Source organism: Lolium rigidum, chromosome 4 (assembly GCF_022539505.1).
Source record: "Lolium rigidum isolate FL_2022 chromosome 4, APGP_CSIRO_Lrig_0.1, whole genome shotgun sequence".
Lineage (NCBI taxonomy): Eukaryota > Viridiplantae > Streptophyta > Magnoliopsida > Poales > Poaceae > Lolium > Lolium rigidum.
The window spans coordinates 90941809-90963950 of NC_061511.1; the positions used below are offsets into that span (position 1 = coordinate 90941809).

General features: G+C 44.5%; 1 protein-coding gene across 1 annotated transcript in view; it reads right to left on the reverse strand.

Annotated features, from left to right (window-relative positions):
* Positions 1-13183, reverse strand: part of LOC124647362 (protein BTR1-like) — a 30413-nt gene extending 17230 nt beyond the window's left edge. Inside the window, exons 1-2 of the mRNA XM_047187320.1 lie at positions 12914-13183; positions 12707-12793 (exon numbers count right to left, since the gene is read on the reverse strand). Coding sequence (XP_047043276.1) covers positions 12707-12793; positions 12914-13183 — 357 coding nt within the window. The remainder of the gene's footprint in view (positions 1-12706; positions 12794-12913) is intronic.
* Positions 13184-22142: the final 8959 nt, after the last annotated feature.

Below are 22142 nucleotides of genomic sequence, written 5' to 3' on the forward strand. Positions count from 1 at the left end.
GATACGTCTCCAACGTATCGATAATTTCTTGTGTTCCATGCCACATTATTGATGTTATCTACATGTTTTATGCACACTTTATATCATATTCGTGCATTTTCTCGGAACTAACCTATTAACAAGATGCCGAAGTGCCGCTTGCTGTTTTCTCGCTGTTTTTGGTTTCAGTAAATCCTAGTAAAGAAATATTCTCTGAATTGGACGAAATAAAAGCCCGGAGGCCTATTTTCTCACGAAGCTTCCGTAAGTCCGAAGACGAGACGAAGAGGGGCCACGGGGTGGCCAAACCCTAGGGCGGCGCGGCCCCCCCTGGCCGCGCCGGCCTCGTGGTGTGGGCCCCCGTGCCGCCTCTTGACTTGCCCTTCCGCCTACAAATAGCCTCCGTGACGAAACCCCCAGCACCGAGAGCCACGATACGGAAAACATTACCGAGACGCCGTCGCCGCCGATCCCATCTCGGGGGATCCTGGAGATCGCCTCCGGCCCCCTGCCGGAGAGGGGATTCATCTCCCGGAGGACTCTACGCCGCCATGGTCGCCTCCGGTGTGATGTGTGAGTAGTCTACCCCTGGACTATGGGTCCATAGCAGTAGCTAGATGGTTGTCTTCTCCCCATTGTGCTATCATTGTCGGATCTTGTGAGCTGCCTATCATGATCAAGATCATCTATATGTAATTCTATATGTTGCGTTTGTTGGGATCCGATGAATAGAGAATACTTGTTATGTTGATTATCAAAGTTATACATGTGTTGTTTATGATCTTGCATGCTCTCCGTTACTAGTAGATGCTCGGCCAAGTAGATGCTTTTAACTCCAAGAGGGAGTACTTATGCTCGATAGTGGGTTCATGCCCGCATTGACACCTGGGACAAGGACGTAAAGTTCTAAGGTTGTGTTGTGCTCGTTGCCACTAGGGATAAAACATTGATGCTATGTCTAAGGATGTAGTTGTTGATTACATTACGCACCATACTTAATGCAATTGTCTCGTTGTTTGCAACTTAATACCGGAGGGGGTTCGGATGATAACCTCGAAGGTGGACTTTTAGGCATAGATGCAGCTTGGATGGCGGTCTATGTACTTTGTCGTAATGCCCAATTAAATCTCACTATACTCATCATGATATGTATGTGCATTGTCATGCTCTCTTTATTTGTCAATTGCCCAACCGTAATTTGTTCACCCAACATGCTGTTCGTCTTATGGGAGAGACACCTCTAGTGAACCGTGGACCCCGGTCCAATTCTCTTTACCGAAATACAATCTACCGCAATACTTGTTTCTACTGTTTTCTCGCAAACAATCATCTTCCACACAATACGGTTAATCCTTTGTTACAGCAAGCCGGTGAGATTGACAACCTCACTGTTTCGTTGGGGCAAAGTAGCTTGGTTGTGTTGTGCAGGTTCCACGTTGGCGCCGGAATCTCTGGTGTTGCGCCGCACTACATCCCGCCGCCATCAACCTTCAACGTGCTTCTTGGCTCCTCCTGGTTCGATAAACCTTGGTTTCTTTCCGAGGGAAAACTTGCTGCTGTGCTCATCATACCTTCCTCTTGGGGTTGCCCAACGAACGTGTGAAATACACGCCATCAAGCATATTTTCCGGCGCCGTTGTCGGGGAGATCAAGACACGCCGCAAGGGGAGTCTCCACTTCTCAATCTCTTTACTTTGTTTTTGTCTTGCTTTATTTTATTTACTACTTTGTTTGCTGCACTAAATCAAAACACAAAAAAATTAGTTGCTAGTTTTACTTTATTTGCTATCTTGTTTGCTATATCGAAAACACAAAAAAATTAGTTTACTTGCATTTACTTTATCTAGTTTGCTTTATTTACTATTGCTAAAATGGCCAACCCTGAAAATACTAAGTTGTGTGACTTCACAACCACAAATAATAATGATTTCTTATGCACACCTATTGCTCCACCTGCTACTACAAGCAGAATTCTTTGAAATTAAACCCGCTTTACTCGAATCTTGTCATGAAAGATCAATTTTCTCGGAATTAGTTCTGATGATGCTGCTGCCCATCTTAATAATTTTGTTGAACTATGTGAAATGCAAAAATATAAAGATGTAGATGGTGATATTATTAAACTAAAATTGTTCCCTTTCTCATTAAGAGGAAGAGCTAAAGATTGGTTGCTATCTCTCGCCTAAGAATAGTATTGATTCATGGACTAAATGCAAGGATGCTTTTATTGGTAGATATTATCCCCCTGCTAAAATTATATCTTTGAGGAGTAGCATAATGAATTTTAAACAATTAGATACTGAACATGTTGCTCAAGCTTGGGAAAGAATGAAATCTCTGGTTAAAAATTGCCCAACCCATGGATCGACTACTTGGATGATCATCCAAACCTTCTATGCAGGACTAAATTTTTCTTCACGGAATTTATTGGATTCAGCTGCTGGAGGTACCTTTATGTCCATCACTCTTGGTGAAGCAACAAAGCTTCTTGATAATATGATGATCAACTACTCTGAATGGCACACGGAAAGAGCTCCACAAGGTAAGAAGGTAAATTCTGTTGAAGAAACCTCTTCCTTGAGTGATAAGATTGATGTTATTATGTCTATGCTTGTGAATGATAGGACTAATATTGATCCTAATAATGTTCCGTTAGCTTCATTGGTTGCACAAGAAGAACATGTTGATGTAAACTTCATTAAAAATAATAATTTCAACAACAATGCTTACCGGAACAATTCTAGTAACAACTATAGGCCATATCCTTATAATAATGGCAACGGCTATGGTAATTCTTATGGAAATTCTTACAACAATAATAGGAACTCACCCCTGGACTTGAAGCCATGCTTAAAGAATTTATTGGTACACAAACTGCTTTTAACAAATCTGTTGAAGAAAAGCTTGGGAAAATTGATATACTTGCTTCTAAAGTCGATAGTCTTGCTGCTGATGTTGATCTTTTGAAATCAAAAGTTTTGCCTAATGAGAATCATCATAATAAAATTGCTACTACAGCAAATGCCATTCAAGTTAGAATTAATGAGAATATAAGATTAATGGCTGAACTGCGTGCTAGGTGGGATAGAGAAGAAAATGAAAAACTAGCTAAAGAGAAGAATATAGCTAAAGTTTGGACTATTACCACCACTAGTAATGCTAATGCTACACATGTTGCTGCACCTCCTACTCATACTAATAAAAGAATTGGTGTTAGCAATGTTTCCACTTCTAATGCAAAGCGCGAAAAACTGCCCGAAACTGCTAAAACTGCTGAAACTGCCTGTGATAAAGCTGCTGAAATTTTTTCCAACATTGGGGATGATGATCCCATTGCTTTAGATTATAATGGTTTGAATTTTGATGATTGCCACATCTCTGAAGTTATAAAGTTCTTGCAAAAACTTGCTAAAAGTCCTAATGCTAGTGCTATAAATTTGGCTTTCACGCATCATATTACAAATGCTCTCATAAAAGCTAGAGAAGAGAAACTAGAGCGTGAAGCCTCTATTCCTAAAAAGCTAGAAGATGGTTGGGAGCCCATCATTAAGATGAAGGTTAAAGATTTTGATTGTAATGCTTTATGTGATCTTGGTGCAAGTATTTCTGTTATGCCGAAGAAAATTTATAATATGCTTGACTTGCCACCGCTGAAAAATTGTTATTTGGATGTTAATCTTGCTGATCATTCTACAAAGAAACCTTTGGGTAAAGTTGATAATGTTCGCATTACCGTTAACAATAATCTTGTTCCCGTTGATTTTGTTGTCTTGGATATTGAATGCAATGCATCTTGTCCAATTATATTGGGAAGACCTTTTCTTCGAACTCGTTGGTGCTATTATTGATATGAGGGAAGGAAATATAAAATATCAATTTCCTCTCAAGAAAGGTATGGAACACTTCCCTAGAAAGAGAATGAAGGTACCTTATGATTCTATTATTAGAACAAATTATGATGTTGATGCTTCATCTCTCGATGTTACTTGAGTTACACTTTCTGCGCCTAGCTGAAAGGCGTTAAAGAAAAGCGCTTATGGGAGACAACCCATGTTTTTACCTACAGTACTTTGTTTTATATTTGTGTCTTGGAAGTTGTTTACTACTGTAGCAACCTCTCCTTATCTTAGTTTTGAGTTTTGTTGTGCCAAGTTAAGCCGTTGATAGAAAAGTAAGTACTAGATTTGGATTACTGCGCAGTTCCAGATTTCTTTGCTGTCACGAATCTGAGCCCACTGCCCTGCAGGAAGCTCAGAAAATTATGCCAATTTACGTGCATGATCCTCAGATATGTACGCAACTTTCATTCAATTTGAGCATTTTCATTTGAGCAAGTCTGGTGCCATTTTAAAATTCGTCAATACGAACTGTTCTGTTTTGACAGATTCTGCCTTTTATTTCGCATTGCCTCTTTCGCTATGTTGGATGAATTTCTTTGATCCACTAATGTCCAGTAGCATTATGCAATGTCCAGAAGTGTTAAGAATGATTGTGTCACCTCTGAATATGTCAATTTATATTGTGCACTAACCCTCTAATGAGTTGTTTCGAGTTTGGTGTGGAGGAAGTTTTCAAGGATCAAGAGAGGAGTATGATGCAACATGATCAAGGAGAGTGAAAGCTCTAAGCTTGGGGATGCACCCGGTGGTTCACCCCTGCATATATCAAGAAGACTCAAGCGTCTAAGCTTGGGGATGCCCAAGGCATCCCCTTCTTCATCAACAAATTATCAGGTTCCTCCCCTGAAACTACATTTTTATTCGGCCACATCTTATGTGCTTTTTCTTGGAGCGTCGGTTTGTTTTTGTTTTTGTTTTGTTTGAATAAAATGGATCCTAGCATTCACCTTATGGGAGAGATACACACTCCGCTGTAGCATATGGACAAATATGTCCTTGGTTTCTACTCATAGTATTCATGGCGAAGTTTCTCCTTCGTTAAATTGTTATATGGTTGGAATTGGAAAATGATACATGTAGTAATTGCTATAATGTCTTGGGTAATGTGATACTTGGCAATTGTTGTGCTCATGTTTAAGCTCTTGCATCATATGCTTTGCACCCATTAATGAAGAAATACATAGAGCATGCTAAAATTTGGTTTGCATATTTGGTTTCTCTAAGGTCTAGATAATTTCTAGTATTGAGTTTGAACAACAAGGAAGACGGTGTAGAGCCTTATAATGCTTTCAATATGTCTTTTATGTGAGTTTTGCTGCACCGGTTCATCCTTGTGTTTGTTTCTAACAAGCCTTGCTAGCCTAAACCTTGTATCGAGAGGGAATACTTCTCATGCATCCAAAATACTTGAGCCAACCACTATGCCATTTGTGTCCACCATACCTACCTACTACATGGTATTTTCCAGCCATTCCAAAGTAAATTGCTTGAGTGCTACCTTTAAAATTCCATCATTCACCTTTGCAATATATAGCTCATGGGACAAATAGCTTAAAAACTATTGTGGTATTGAATATGTAATTATGCACTTTATCTCTTATTAAGTTGCTTGTTGTGCGATAACCATGTTTACCGGGGAACGCCATCAACTCATTGTTGAATTTCATGTGAGTTGCTATGCATGTTCGTCTTGTCTCGAAGTAAGGGCGATCTACACTGAGTTGAATGGTTTGAGCATGCATATTGTGAGAGAAGAACATTGGGCCGCTAACTAAAGCCATGTTCCATGGTGGAAGTTTCAGTTTTGGACAAACATCCTCAAATCTCTAATGAGAAAAGAATTAATTGTTGTTGAATGCTTAAAGCATTAAAAGAGGAGTCCATTATCTCGTTGTCTATGTTGTCCCGGTATGGATGTCTAAGTTGAGAATAATCAAAAGCGAGAAATCCAAATGCGAGCTTTCTCCTTAGACCTTTGTACAAAGCGGCATAGAGGTACCCCTTTGTGATACTTGGTTAAAGCATATGTATTGCGGTGATAATCCAGGTAGTCCAAGCTAATTAGGACAAGGTGCGGGCACTATTAGTACACTATGCATGAGGCTTGCAACTTATAAGATATAATTTACATGATGCATATGCTTTATTACTACCGTTGACAAAATTGTTTCATGTTTTCAAAATCAAAGCTCTAGCACAAATATAGCAATCAATGCTTTTCCTATATGAGGACCATTCTTTTACTTTCAATGTTGAGTCAGTTCACCTATTTCTCTCCACCTCAAGAAGCAAACACTTGTGTGAACTGTGCATTGATTCCTACATACTTGCTTATTGCACTTATTATATTACTCTATGTTGACAATATCCATGAGATATATATGTTACAAGTTGAAAGCAACCGCTGAAACTTAATCTTCTTTTGTGTTGCTTCAATATCTTTACTTTGAATTATTGCTTTATGAGTTAACTCTTATGCAAGACTTATTGATGCTTGTCTTGAAGTGCTATTCATGAAAAGTCTTTGCTTTATGATTCACTTGTTTACTCATGTCATCACCATTGTTTTGATCGCTGCATTCTCTACATATGCTTTACAAATAGTATGATCAAGATTATGATGGCATGTCACTCCGGAAATTATCTTTGTTATCGTTTTACCTCGCTCGGGACGAGCAGTAACTAAGCTTGGGGATGCTGATACGTCTCCAACGTATCGATAATTTCTTGTGTTCCATGCCACATTATTGATGTTATCTACATGTTTTATGCACACTTTATATCATATTCGTGCATTTTCCGGAACTAACCTATTAACAAGATGCCGAAGTGCCGCTTGTCGTTTTCTCGCTGTTTTTGGTTTCAGAAATCCTAGTAAAGAAATATTCTCGGAATTGGACGAAATAAAAGCCCGGAGGCCTATTTTCTCACGAAGCTTCCGAAGTCCGAAGATGAGACGAAGAGGGGCCACGGGGTGGCCAAACCCTAGGGCGGCGCGGCCCCACCCCCGGCCGCGCCGGCCTGTGGTGTGGGCCCCCGTGCCGCCTCTTGACTTGCCCTTCCGCCTACAAATAGCCTCCGTGACGAAACCCCCGCACCGAGAGCCACGATACGGAAAACATTACCGAGACGCCGTCGCCGCCGATCCCATCTCGGGGGATCCTCGGAGATCGCTCTCCGGCACCCTGCCGGAGAGGGGATTCATCTCCCGGAGGACTCTACGCCGCCATGGTCGCCTCCGGTGTGATGTGTGAGTAGTCTACCCCTGGACTATGGGTCCATAGCAGTAGCTAGATGGTTGTCTTCTCCCCATTGTGCTATCATTGTCGGATCTTGTGAGCTGCCTATCATGATCAAGATCATCTATATGTAATTCTATATGTTGCGTTTGTTGGGATCCGATGAATAGAGAATACTTGTTATGTTGATTATCAAAGTTATACATGTGTTGTTTATGATCTTGCATGCTCTCCGTTACTAGTAGATGCTCTGGCCAAGTAGATGCTTTTAACTCCAAGAGGGAGTACTTATGCTCGATAGTGGGTTCATGCCTCGCATTGACACTCGGGACAATGGATGTAAAGTTCTAAGGTTGTGTTGTGCTGTTGCCACTAGGGATAAAACATTGATGCTATGTCTAAGGATGTAGTTGTTGATTACATTACGCACCATACTTAATGCAATTGTCTCGTTGTTTGCAACTTAATACTCGGAGGGGTTCGGATGATAACTCCGAAGGTGGACTTTTTAGGCATAGATGCGATTGGATGGCGGTCTATGTACTTTGTCGTAATGCTCAATTAAATCTCACTATACTCATCATGATATGTATGTGCATTGTCATGCTCTCTTTATTTGTCAATTGCCCAACTCGTAATTTGTTCACCCAACATGCTGTTCGTCTTATGGGAGAGACACCTCTAGTGAACTGTGGACCCCGGTCCAATTCTCTTTACTGAAATACAATCTACCGCAATACTTGTTCTACTCGTTTTCTCGCAAACAATCATCTTCCACACAATACGGTTAATCCTTTGTTACAGCAAGCCGGTGAGATTGACAACCTCACTGTTTCGTTGGGGCAAAGTAGCTTGGTTGTGTTGTGCAGGTTCCACGTTGGCGCCGGAATCTCCGGTGTTGCGCCGCACTACATCCCGCCGCCATCAACCTTCAACGTGCTTCTTGGCTCCTCCTGGTTCGATAAACCTTGGTTTCTTTCTGAGGGAAAACTTGCTGCTGTGCTCATCATACCTTCCTCTTGGGGTTGCCCAACGAACGTGTGAAATACACGCCATCAATCCTCCTCGATTCTACTTCATCCGCCGGTAAGTCACCGTTGATCAGGAATTCCTTAATAGGTTTTACCCAAGTTGGTGCTTCCCAAACCAGAAAAACTGGCACATCAACTTCCATGTAGTCCACCATCATGGTTTCTTCCGGTTTAGACCCCGAAGTCCCCGGGTTGGCTGAAGCAGTCCCCATGTTTCCTTCATCAATGTCCATTGGCACAATGTGTGACTCTGTTACAAAAATTGACTCGGATTCCGGACTCGGCTTGATTGATGGTACCCTTAGATGAGCCAAGGCTATTCCGGGAGGAATTGCTTGCCTAGACGAGCCCAGCTTAGAGAGCGTATCCGCGGCTTCGTTTTTCTGTCCGCGGCACATGGTGGAATTCACACCCATCGAAGAATCCGGCAATCTTTTGCACATGGAACCGGTATGCGGCCATGTTGGCATCTTTTGCGTCCCAATCTCCGGAACACTGTTGTACCACTAGATCTGAATCGCCGTAGCAAATGATCTGGTGTACACCGATTTCTTTTGCAACTTTGAGCCCATGAACCAGAGCTTCATACTCAGCGACGTTGTTCGATGCCCTGAAGTGTATTTGCAGAACATACCGTAGGTGATCTCCCTTTGGTGAGGTGAGAACCACACCGGCACCTAGACCCTCCTTGTGTTTGGATCCATCAAAGTGCATCTTCCAGTACTCTATTTCCGGCTTCGGCGGCTTGTACTGCATCTCCGCCCAATCAACCAAGAAATCTGCCAAAGCCTGTGATTTTATGGCATCCCTTCTCTCGTACGCCGGTACGTAAGGTGACAGTTGAATCGCCCACTTGGCAATCGTGCCGCTAGCGTCTTTGTTGCATATGATGTCCGAAATGGGTGCCTCGCTCACCACTTTCATTGGGTGCTCCTCAAAGTAGTGCTTGAGCTTCGTAGCAGCCATGAACACGCCATAAGTCATTTTTTGGAAGTGATAGTTTTGCTTTGAGAGGGAGAGCACCTCGCTCAGGTAGTATACCGGCCTCTGCACGGTTTTCCTTCCTCTTCTCTTTCTACCACAACCACCACGCTTACAACCCGGTTTGTTGCAGCTATGTAAAACAACATGGGTTCCCTTTCCAAAGGTGAAGCCAATACCGGTGCTGTGGCTAGCATCTTTTTTAGTTCTTTGAACGCTGCGTCTGCCTGAGAGGTCCAGACGAAAGTGTTAGATTTTTTCATTAAGGCATAGAGCGGCAAAGCCTTTTCTCCCAACCGGCTTATGAACCGGCTCAGCGATGCCAAGCTTCCGGTAAACTTTTGCACATCTTTAAGATCTTGCGGTATCGTCATTCTCTCAATAGCTCAAATTTTTACTGGGTTCACCTCTATACCACGGCTCGATACCAAGAAGCCAAGTAGTTTTCCGGCAGGGACGCCGAAGGTGCATTTTACCGGATTAAGTTTCATCCGGAACCTTTGCAGGTTATCAAACGTTTGTCTCAGGTCATCGATTAAGGTGTCTTTTACCTTTGTTTTTATCACAACATCGTCTACATAGACTTGCACATTTTTACCGATTTGATCGAACAAGCATTTTTGCATACAGCGCTGGTACGTTGCACCAGCGTTGCGCAAACCAAAAGGCATAGTGACATAGCAATAAGCCCCGTGCGGGGTAATGAACGCGGTCTTTATTTGATCTTCCTTTTTCAAGGAAATTTGGTGGAAACCGGAATAAGCATCCAGGAAAGACAACAGTTCACAACCGGCAGTGGAATCGATCACTTGATCAATCCGGGGTAGCGGGAATGGATCTTTCGGGCATGCCTTGTTTAGGTTGGTGTAGTCGATGCACATGCGCCACACCTTTGGAGCCTTGGGGTCCTCCTATTTTTTCTTCTCGACCAGCACCGGATTGGCTAGCCACTCAGTGTGCAGTACTTCCACGATGAAACCGGAAACCAGCAACTTGGTCACTTCTTCTCCAATGATCTTTCTCCTGTCTTCAGCAAACCGGCGGAAAGGTTGTCTCACCGGCTTCGCATCCTTTCGGACATTCAGAGAGTGCTCAGCCAACTCCCTCGGCACACCCACCAGGTCATCAGTAGACCAGGCGAAGATGTTCCGATTCTCACGGAGGAAGTTGACAAGCGCGCTTTCCTATGCCTCATTCAGGCCAGCACCGATACGGACGGTGCGCTCTGGGTAAGCCGGATCCAACACGATGTCCTTTGTCTCCTTGGTTGGCTTGAAAGCCGGTGTGCCCAAGTTGCCACTCATTGCTTCTAAGTTGAGCTGAGAGGATTGAGCCAGCGCAACAACGGTTTGCATTCTCCTCCTTTCTTCCGCTATCACCAGCGATTCTGCCAGATTTGATCCAACGGATGCGGTTTCGAGCGACACTTTGTAGTTTCCAACCACAGTTAAGGGTCCCTTTGGTGCCGGCATCTTCATCTTGAGATACGAGGTATGAGTGGAGGCCATGAATTTTGCCAGCGCCGGTCTCCCCAACAGTGCATGGTAGGGGCTGTCAAGGTCAACCACCTCGAACAGGATGTTTTCAACGCGACAATTGTCACGCCCTCCGAACAGCACATCAACCCGGACTTTTGCCATTGGCGAACAGGAGAGTCCTGGAACGATGCCATGAAAAGTGGTGTGCGTTGGCTCCAGCATGTTTGGTGTTATGCCAAGCGTTTGCATGGTGTGCCGGTACATGATGTTTATGCTGCTCCCATTGTCCACCAGCACCTTGCTGAACCGGACTCGCGACGATGGCCCATGCATGATTGGGTCCACCACCAGGGCATATCCGCCCGGATTAGGCATCACTTTCGGATGATCTTTGAACGACCAAGTCAGTTACTGATCTGACCACAGCATGTATTTTGGTACTGCCGGTATCACCGTGTTCACTTCCATGGAACGGCGATGCACACTTTGTCGGTCTCTTGGCTCTATTACGAACACAACACAACACAGATCCGGATCATGGTAAATGTTCCGGCCTAAAGGTGTCGGCGGTGGTCCTTGGTTAATACCTTGTGCCACGTGATGAACTTCTTGCTGCTGTGGCCGGTTTGGCTGACCATGCACCGGTTGCGCATTTGCTCCGGTAAGCGGCGGTGGTGGTGGTAACCTCTCGAAACCTTGGTCCCTGGCATCTTTCATCATGCCTCTCTCCATTAAACTCTTGGTCCAGCATCAATCTTTTGTTAAGTGATTTGCCGGTCTTGCCGGATTCGGTGTGTGCCAGTGGCACAGCTGATCCATGGCGGACTCCATGGTGTAGTTTTCCTGATCTTGCCACGCCTTTTTCTCAACCCACTGTTTCTTCGGACCCGCCCACGGCTGCGATCCGGTTTTCTGTCTCTGGCTTCCGCCACCGCCGGAATTGTCCTGCACTGCGGCCACTTGTTGCATTCCGTATCTCCGATCCGGAAAGTCTTCCCTTCTTTTGTTGTGGTGATTGTTCCGGTACTGATCTTGGCGCGGTTGACTCCTTTGCACCGGCTCAGCTTGAACTATCGGCTGCATCGGATCTCCCAACACGTAGCTATCCGCCACTCGAATCATTTAAGCCAAAGTGGTTGGCATGTTTCTCTGCAGCTTTTGCCACAGCGGTGAGCCTCTCCGGCAGCCATTGCAGAACCATGCAATAGCTTGTGCTTCTATCACTCCTTCACAGGAGTTCCTCGTGGAGTTCCACCAGGTTAGATAGTCCCGGTCTGTTTCGTTCTCGCGCTGCTGGCACAAGGCGAGCTGCTGCGGTCTGTTTGGCCTCCGGTACGTGATGCTGAAGTTACTCACGAAAGCTTCCTCAAAGTCAAGCCAGCCATTTATGCTTCCCTTTGGCAAATTGTTAAGCCAAATACGTGTCGGTCCTACCAGGAAACACGGTATGATTCTCACGGCCCAGCACATGTTTCCTTCGCCTGCCGCGGTTCCTCCGCCACCAGCGACGTACACTGCGGTCACATAGTCCGCAAGCCAATCTTCCGGCTTCGTGGTTCCATCGTATGTTTTTGTGTCACGGGGAACTTGCGTACCGGTGGTTCTTCCCTCATGATCCGCGGGCCAAAGCATTTTGGACCTGCTGGACCTTCAGCTTCGATCATTTCGGAAAGATGCACTCTGTCCAGCCTGTGCCTCGCATCCTGGTCTGGCAGGCATCTTTCCCCAACACGCTCTCCCAAAGGGTTCCGGTAAACTCTTTCCATTCCGGAATCAGCTTCATCGTAACGTTCCGGTAACGCGGCCTTTCCCTGCCGGTACCTGGGTGGAGGCATTTCTTCCTCAGCATAAGCTGCTCTTGCCGCTCGATAATTTTGCCCGGTTTCACCTTTACCGGCATAAGCGTTTCCGGCGTAGCCACGACCTGCCCCTTGGCCTTTTCTACCGGCCTCATATTGCCCGGCTTGTTGTTTTCCGGCTAGAACCGGATCATAAACATTCATCTGCTGGGCATTCACATCTTTTTCTCTTCTTCTGTCGGGATGGGGGGACGACGCCTGCCCATGCGACTTGCTTCCGGCATTCTTTGCCGAGCGTACCGATTTTGACGCCACAGCTGCTTTGGTAACTCTAGCAAGCTCAGCATTTTGTGCCTGAATCTGATCAAGCAACTCTCTTACTCGATCCTGTTGTTTTGCTAAAGCTTCGCCAGAAAGCGATTCACACATCTCTACTGCAGCCCTAGCAGCTTTTATCGTTTTACCCGGACTGCTGTACTTAGGTTTTTCTACCATGCTCAAAGATACCGACGTGCTCTTTCCTGCAAGAACCTCCCAGCGCAAATCCTGGTCTAGGTTGCGACCTCTAAGCCGGTTTTCCGCTACTCTAGCAGGTTGAGCGCTAACGGAAGCAAAGCCATGGGCAGCATTGTACTCATGTAGGGTTAGGTTGAGCTCTCGCTGAGCCTTGATGATGTCCGCTCCGCCGGAGAGCAACTTCTGCCGCTGCGCCTCCAGTTCGGCTTGAGCTGCTGCAGGGTCGATGTTCTGTGCGATGGGTGTAGCCAGCACGCTCATGGCCGCTTGGAGAGGTGTCTCGGTGGCGCTGTAGATGTTCCTGCGATGACTTCGTCGCGCTCGGTGGGTGGTTTCGTCGTGCGCGTGGACTTGGTTTGCCCAGCGCCTTCCGCCGCAGCTTCTTTGCCGGCGCCTGCCGCGCCAGCCATCAGCACCTCCACACTGCCGGCGACGCGGTCGGAGCGCGGCCCGCGAGTTGGTGAAGACCTTGGTGGATCCGGCGCCACCAGCACCGGCGAGGGGTACTGGCGCTCCTTGACGGTGCCGAGGTAGATGCGGTGGCTGCCGAACTCGATGATGCGACCGTTCTGCGGGTAGCGGCCGCCATTGGCGAAGCAACCCGCGTTGTCGTGGATGAAGTCCAGCGAGCCGAGGCGGTAGACGAGGCCAGAGACCACGCGCTCGCCGGAGACGTTGGGGAGTCCCGCCCGGATATGAACTCCAGCAAGCGCCGTAGGATGGCTTAAGTTGGGGCCTAATGTGCGCTAGAGGATCCGGGGGAGGGTTTGGTTAACAGGGAAAGAAGATGGGAAGAAACCGGTATGTATTCCTTAACTTGACCCTTGGCCAGAGGTAGAAGATGAACAGTACAAGTCTCTTCCTATCTGCTGATGAACCGCCTAACTTCTCTCTAGATGCGAACTGTCTAAATGTATCCCGCGCAGGGGTGTGCCCCCTCTCCTTATATAGGGGAGAGGGTGGCTTACAAGGCAAGAAACCCTAATGGAATCTAGGATGAGCTAAGCTACTTTATAAAGCTACTTTGGCCCAGTTGGCGCCTGTTATGACTTTAATCAGGGATCGGTGACCTCCGCCGGTATCTTTAACATCATCGTCTTGCTTTGGCGCCAGGGCTTCGTTTAAAGCCGATTTGCTTCGCTCATCCTTATCCTCTAGCTCCCGAAGGAATCTTTGACCAGAGCACCGACAGGCTACAGTATTCCCTGGTTCCGGTTTTTCGGTACCTTTACCTCTGGTTCCGGTACCTTCTCACTTAGTCGCACAGCCTCTCAGAACTAGTACTTTGGCATACCCCTCTGGGGATACCGGTTTGTACCAACTCCGGTTAGCTGAACTTAAAGATTTCGGATCACTCCGTGACCCGGTTTTACATTACCCAAACATGGCAAACTTGTCATACTCTTGGCCTACCGGGGGCCATCCCCCAACACATCTATAGTGATTTTTCTGCGCATGTGTGCCTGTATGATTTTCGAAACAAAAGAGAAATATTTTTTCACGAGTTATCTCTAGAGTATTGTTCATCTTTCTGACATCAAGCTAGATCTGCACTGTCATATGTTGCTACTTTCTTTGACTGCTGTTCATGGTGAAGATCCACTGTTAGTTTATTTTTTGACTTCTTTCTTTTGCGAGAAGGTACCTGTTTTACTTCAGTTATGCATCTCTATTTGGAATTTCCGATATATTTTAGCCTTGATGTTTTTTTTATTCTTTGTCATCATGATTCCTATTTCTTATTTATATGCTTACCTTCTTACCAGTTACGGAAGATTTTTCTTGCTCATTTTGCTTGGTACAGTGTGGAAGCTTCAAGGTAAAATTTGAAGCAAAATGTCCTGTATTTTATCTACCGTCATATGTTTCTGGTTGCTGTTAAGCGATGGCTCTGAAGATCATCTCACCAGCCTAATTTTATGATTAAGGCATCTTTTTTTCTCTTACACTGAAACATTGATGTTTCTATTTTCTATTGAGGAAACTCACTTTCTATTTTCTTTCTCCACAGTTCTACTATACTCTTTTCTAAAACATTAGGCTTCTGTTTTTGTTTACTTAATCCATGTCTCACATTGTCATTCTTTTTTGTGGTACTAGGGTCTGGAATATCATTAATCTCATCACACGAGCTGTTCCACTTTGAATTCTGGGTTTGTTACCCTCTGAAATCTCCATTGCAAAATCTTATTCAAACACACATGTTTGCTAATTAGTTCTATTTTCTTGTGGACGCAGGTATCTGAAGACTACCAAGCTGTTAATGTAAGTCTGAAGATATGTTTCTACGGTAGCAGGCAAGAGATTATAGTCTCAGGAAACCTAGGCAACGTGGGCCACGCCCACGCATGTTTCGAGTTGGTTTCCTGAACTTGCAAAGAGAAAGGAAAGTCTCGGCTCGAGTCGAGCGAGGAAGAGGAGGAGTGCGCGTGTACCATTTCTCTTCTCATTACTTACTAGTGGTGGAATAACCCATCTTATAAGATGGTATAATTTTCTCCCAACTTTTCATGTGGGACTAAACTTCTCACCTTGTGTCACTTCCTAGTGAGCTGCCACCAACTTGAACTCAAACTCACATGGGTTGTTACTATGTGGACTTTGAGTTTTAAAGGAAAATTTAAAATCTAATTTGGACCGCTATATCGGCTAAAGATAATCTAATAGAAGTGCGGACGAGCCAGGCCCCTCTTTCTCCTTTTCTTTTAGGGAATCGCCACTCCCCTCTCTCTAATATCCAACGAGCGTACTTCATCTCAAAAAAAGAAAGTACTTGTTGGTAACTACGCGGTCAATTAGGTTAAAAAGGAAATAATAACTACGGGGTCAATCAATTAGCCACGGATCCAGGGCAGACTCCTCACGATTCTATTGTACGCTGACAGAAAGGAATACCGAGTTTTAATTGTGAGAAGATTTGCGAGGAAAGTTTGTACTAGCGTAATTACAGAATGATATCTCTCGCTTCCACCTTTAAGAAGATTTGGATCAGCTAATCAGATCTCAAATTTAGTGAGAGCCGCCTATAAAGCATGGACATCCCATAGCATCACAATAGCCCCGTTCAGGTACGTATTGCGCCTATAAAGATTTGGATCTGCTAATCGGCAATAGCGTTGTTCAGCGACCACCTCCCCAGAGCAATACTATTGTCTTGATTTTTTACAGCAGAGCGTCACGCTAGTCTCGTTCAGGTACGTATTGCACCTAAATCAATCGTGTGAGTAGAGATCATTTTTTTGTACATGAATAATTTGATTAGTTTTATTGGATTTGGATTTGCACCTGCTCGTCACTTTCGTAGTTTATCTAGAATAATTTCCTTCGGTTTACATGACCAATATAGATATAGTGTTCAGTTCTGAAATCGATTTTTTTTCTTTCATGAAGTTTTTTCTTTACCGTTCGTAGGAGCTTTATTATGGCTTATTATTTTATTTTCCTCGATGTCCTGCTAACAAGTAAATAGTTTATAGTTAAACAAATGTTTTTTTCGTAAAATTTTATTGATCATAATATTGTTTTTAGATATGTTGGGTGCATGATGCACATCGACCCATTCAAAACTGATTTTTTAGCCCGTAGCCACGTGATAGAGTTGGCTATTGTTGATGAGAGGTACAACATTATCTGTTTTCGTATTTTCGGAAAAATGGCTTATCTCTATGGCAGTACTTTGTTGTTAACTGAACAAAATGATGATATTTTGGTGGCCCATGAACCTGAAAGTTGATCAAGCATCAAATAGGATTTTCTTTGCATTTATGTATCAAGTGATCCTAACAAATAATGTTGAACATTGTAAAGATTTGACATTAATAGAGATTCGCTAGATACAAAAAAAAAACAGGAAAAAAAACTACTTGATTCTTGATCATCTTTCAGGTCGTGGGACACAAGAATGACACTGTTTTATTCGGCTAACAGGAGAGTATTGCCGTACGAATAAGTTATTTCTCCGAGAATACGAATAAATATGATGTTGTACCTGATATCAACAACAGTCAACTCTTTTCCTCCGTTAGGAGCTACAAGATCAGTTTCGACTGGGCCGACGTACATCATGACGCCCAACACTCTTAAAAACAATAGAAAGATTTTATGAAAATATGAGAAAAATATCTTTTTAACTACAAACTATTTATCAATCAGCAAGCCATCGGGGAAGCAAAATATCTGCATTTTTTGTAGCTGCTGCTTCTTATATAGTATGAGGTAAAAAAAAGGCAGTTATCTGTCAATTTATTATTGTTTTACATATGTGTAGTGTATAACAGGGGATGCCATAAGAAGCTAAAGTAACACACATGAATATGTATATGACATGGAACTAACCTGTTCTGACGCTGGTCGTACAATATGGATCTTTGTCCTATGAAACAAGGCCAATAATCTCCGAGCAGAAAGAGGTGCATCGATGAAATATATGGTTCAGTTTTTTCTGAGCTTACAAATTGATGATACTGAGCAGAGAAGTTTGTAAGTAACTGATTGGTTTATTTTGTATTTTCTGGTGTACACGCATGTTTTGTTTAAGAAATGTTTGGCAAGATATAGTAATGGAGCAGCTGCCAGAATCATGTTATTTTCTGAAGTTGAGTACATCCTCACCTCTGAACTCGAAGTTCAGGCGTGCCAGATTCAGATTCATGTTCTTTCAGTGGGATGAGAGATGTTCTTTTGAGACGTACGGTAAATGATAGTCTTCCATATGTTCTTTTCAAAGACGTCTACTCTGTTCACGGGTATGTGCCAGGTAGCTGATATATATTGGGCAGGAGAAAAGTCTGCTATGTATTGCAATAAAAGGTACTAGCCATGAGTGGAAGAACAATAGTAGATGTTTCTGTCATAAATTACGACCACCACACGGGGTTGTGCAGAAAATCAGGGGATTTGCAATAAATTCTTAACAACTTGCAGAGAAGAGTTGACTGGCTATCAATTGGATCACGTTCTTCAAAATTATCACCAAATCCATATATGCCAAGGTAGACTGAAGGAACAATGAGGGGGACTGAAAGCAGAACACTTCCATTATAACTAATAGAGTTTCTCATGACCGGTCAAAAAAAGATAGTTCTATTTGGAAACAAAAGCACATCAAATAATAATGCACACACATACAGAACATCACTTTACATGTCATAAGCATACACAAAATATCCTTTTAGTTAGGACTCCATCTAGATTTTGTTGACAGGTGAGGAATGTAATAATAGATAGAGGGTTACAGATTCCGCAACCACTTCTCTCCTTTCCGTTGTTTAAACTTTGAACCCACTTCTCTGTGCTCTCCTTTCCGTTGACAACTGAGAAGAGAAAGTGCAATTGGAAATGGCTGCATTTCTTCCGTCGCCTATCAACAGTGGGAAGTATGTAAAAGCATGCAGCACAAAAGATCCTTTTAGTCAGGCCTCCATTTATTTCGTTCTCTCAACTATAATATGTGGAGTTTGTCAATGTCTAATTTTAATCCTGCCAGACAAAACAAACTCCTATTATACAAATAAAATACCAATTATGATATTATAAAACTAAACCTACTGAATCCTGGATATAGAAAAAAAAATTAGCACCCATAAAGCTTTTATTTGTTTATTATATTTTTGAGAAATTGTTCTGCAACCTCTCTAGATCTGTTCGGCTTTCCTTGTCAACAGGTTTATGGACTTCAGCACAACCTCTGAAGTCAAACGCAGGAGGAAAATTCAGTTAAGGATGACTTGTCAGACAGTGCTCCATCTATGTTGTCCTCTTAGACTAAAATAAATGGAGTTTGTCAATGTCTTTTCTAACCTTGGTGGACAAACAATTTCTTACTGCATGAAGGAAAGAACAACTACATTGTTATAAAACTGAAGTACTGAAGCTTTTTTGTATTGCATGAACCTAAATGGTAATATCAACATACACTAAATGCTCACTCTCGATAATGAGATGGTCCGAGAAGAATAACCTATGTTCAGTGGTAGGAGGAAAGACGAAGACAGGGTAATCTCCAGCCGCAAGGCCATTCGGTGCTGAAAATCACCTTGACTCAAGTAAGCGTCACACGGTAGCCTAATGTAAATGGTTGTTAATTTTTCCTCAATTACCTTATTTGTGTTAGAATTGTCACCTATCATTTTGCCAATGCTTCCTCGGGCAGCCCCAAAAATGATTGTGTGATTCCTAAACCTTGAGAATAATAGGAGGAAGCCTGGCATGCACACGTATATAACACATGAAAACTGTTGGCGAACCGGGTAGCATTTTCCTTAATCTTAACATACACCATTCAAAGCTTGATGATCTGGAGCTAAGATACAACAATTTGATTTCCTTCTAAAATATGAGACATACAGAAGAATAGTAAAAACATTCAACTCAATTTTCTCGGAAGAGTACATGCATTAAACAGTAAGATATCATATATTTCTTTATTTCTTCAATAGATTTAGTGCCACACATATTCCTTTAGAAGTAAATATGTACTCCCAATGGGAGATCTAAATTAGCAACGACTGAATTCCATTTCAAGTCCACCTCAAATGTACGCTATAAGATCATGAGTTGTGCGCAAATTGTGCTGAAGAAATAATGTTGCAAGCTGCAGATTAAACCATCAAAAGGAACTGCTTATTTCCAATCATATTTCACCTCTTTTCCACAGCTAATTGATGTCTATGGAACTATGATGGAAGGATCAAACTGACACACAGATGCATCATTCTAGAACTTTTTTTTTGAAATGGGGGAAATATCGCCCCAGCTTCTGCATCCAAGGGATGCACACGGCTTTTTATTAGATTATTCACAACACCTTAGAGCATGTCTAACAGGCCCCGTATTTTTCCGCCCCTTAAAACGCGAGTAGAGGGCCCTGTATCCAGTTTTCGCCGGCCGAAAACTCGGACGAGCTAGCAGACCCCGTATCCCTAAACTGTAAAAGGGTATATTCCTAGAATATACCAAATCAATTTTTTTCTTTTTCCTCTTCTTCCTCCTCTCCTTCTTCCTCCTCCAACCACCCTGTGCCCCTGCCCAAGGTCTTGCCCGCCCCGGCCAGCCGCCGCCCCCCGCGCCACCCCTGCCCGCCGCCACCGGCCCTGCCCGCCCGCCGCCGCCCCTGCCCGCCACCACCGGCTCCGCCCCCAGCCCGCCGCCGCCCCTGCCCGCGCTCGCCTGTCCTCGCCCGCCACGGCTCCGCCCGCCCCGACCTCGCCCGCAGCCGCCCGCCCCGCAGCCGCCCGCCCCGACCTCTCCCGCAGCTGCCCGCCCCCGCTCGCCCGCCCCCGCAGCCGCCCGCCCCGACCTCGCCCCCGCAGCCGCCCGCCCCGACCTCGCCCCGCAGCCGCCCGCCCCGACCTCGCCCGCAGCCGCCCGCCACGGCTCCGTCCGCCTCCACCACGCCCGCGCGTCCCTGCATCTCCGGCTTGGCTGCACCCGCAGCTGCCGCTCGCACCGCGTCGCGCCTCGCACGCTCCCCGCCCGTGCCGGCTCCGACGCCATCAGGTGCACACGTGCCCGGCTGCTCCAACCGTCGCGATTTTCTGAAAGTTCAGCGCGCCACGAGTGAGGGGTTGGCCCTGTACTCAGCCTCCCGCCCCGTAGAAGTAAGGGGCCAAAAGTCACCCCGTAGCCAAAACTGTAAAAAATCGACGCGGGGGCCTGTTTTACGGGGTCTGCTAGACGGCCGGGTAGAGCCATACCCCGTATATCGGCGGTTATTTTACGGGGTTGGGCCTTTTAAGGGGTCTGTTAGACCTGCTCTTACAAGAGCAATACAAAAGATCAAACTCGAAGCCACCTCACTAAACCTACAGAGGGATGAAGGGGGTGACAATTCACCAACACACATCAACCAAAAACCAAATGCCTTCCCAGGCAGCCCAATAGCAGATGAGAAGTACATCCAGTCAAGCAGACTCCCAGCATACGCCAACGCCTACGCCATAGAACTAAAAAACATTATGAATACTATAAATACTATAACATTATGAATACTATAACAACTTGGCATAACAATTCATTGAAGAAAACTGCTTGCTAGCAGCAGCAAAGCAATGCAATGGATGCAGAATTGTCTGATACACACAACCAGTAGGCTAGCAAACACATGCACGAAAGCAGCAAGCAGCAGGATAGGCGGATAGCAACAAGGAAAATTAGATAAACACAAGCATATATAGTATATATACATGAAGCCACCAACCATGAGCCCAATGCTCGATCAGTTTTCCTTCTCGATCTTGACTGCTTTGCCTGCAATGATTGATCCTCTAGCGATGTGGATGTGCCAACAGTAACCAGTCCATCATACGAATCCATTTGCCACTCAGTACTACATATATTGCCTAGCATAGAGATTAGATGCAATCTGATTTCCTAACTAACCGTCTCTGACATTTTCACGGTTATGATGATCACCATAGCCAATAAAATAAAATTATATAAGATTAGATGCACATGATAAACTTTAAGTGACTTGATACTATATTTAATAAAGCAAGCCGTGTGCATCTATTGATGCAGAGGCTGGGGCGATGCTCCTTTATCGAAAAAAATGAAGAACGGGGGGAGGAATCTAAAACTGAAGTGGGGATATGTATTGATAATCAAGGAACATACCTATATCCAAGTGCGCAGCCGTAAAGGAGATGCCGGAGGTGGAGACGCATAAGAGAGGCATCGGTGGCAAGTGGCTGCGGATTCGAGCACCGCCGCCGGCGTTGGTGATGGCTGGCCGTCGAATCGAGTGGCGGCCGGCAACCCGTTCAGCCGAGCTTCGCCTCAATCGGCTGGTTTAAGCCCAAGCTAGCCCTACCAAACTTCTGGCATGACCAAACCAAGGGCATGACCAAAATTTTGGTAAGGTCTTGTTGTTTGGATTGTAGCCATTGCTCTTCCAAAATTTGGGTAGAATAGTGCCACTGTTTGGTTTGCACCAAGCAGCCTTGGCATGCAATACAAATTAAATTACCTAGTTCTTAATTTTATTCCAACTCAATCAATACAAACGTTAATAACGTGTTTTTAAAGAATCCAGTCAAGAAAAAAATCATGAGCCTCGATAATAGGAAGCGAGTACTGGAGTTCGAAGAAGCTTAGCTGCTCACTACGAGCCAAGGAAACAGTACGTCGAACACCTAAAGATAAAAACAGTTTCCCAATTTATGGGATGCTTCCTAATGGAGTATGTCACAGTTGTTGGAATATTAGGCAATTTCCGTGTGAG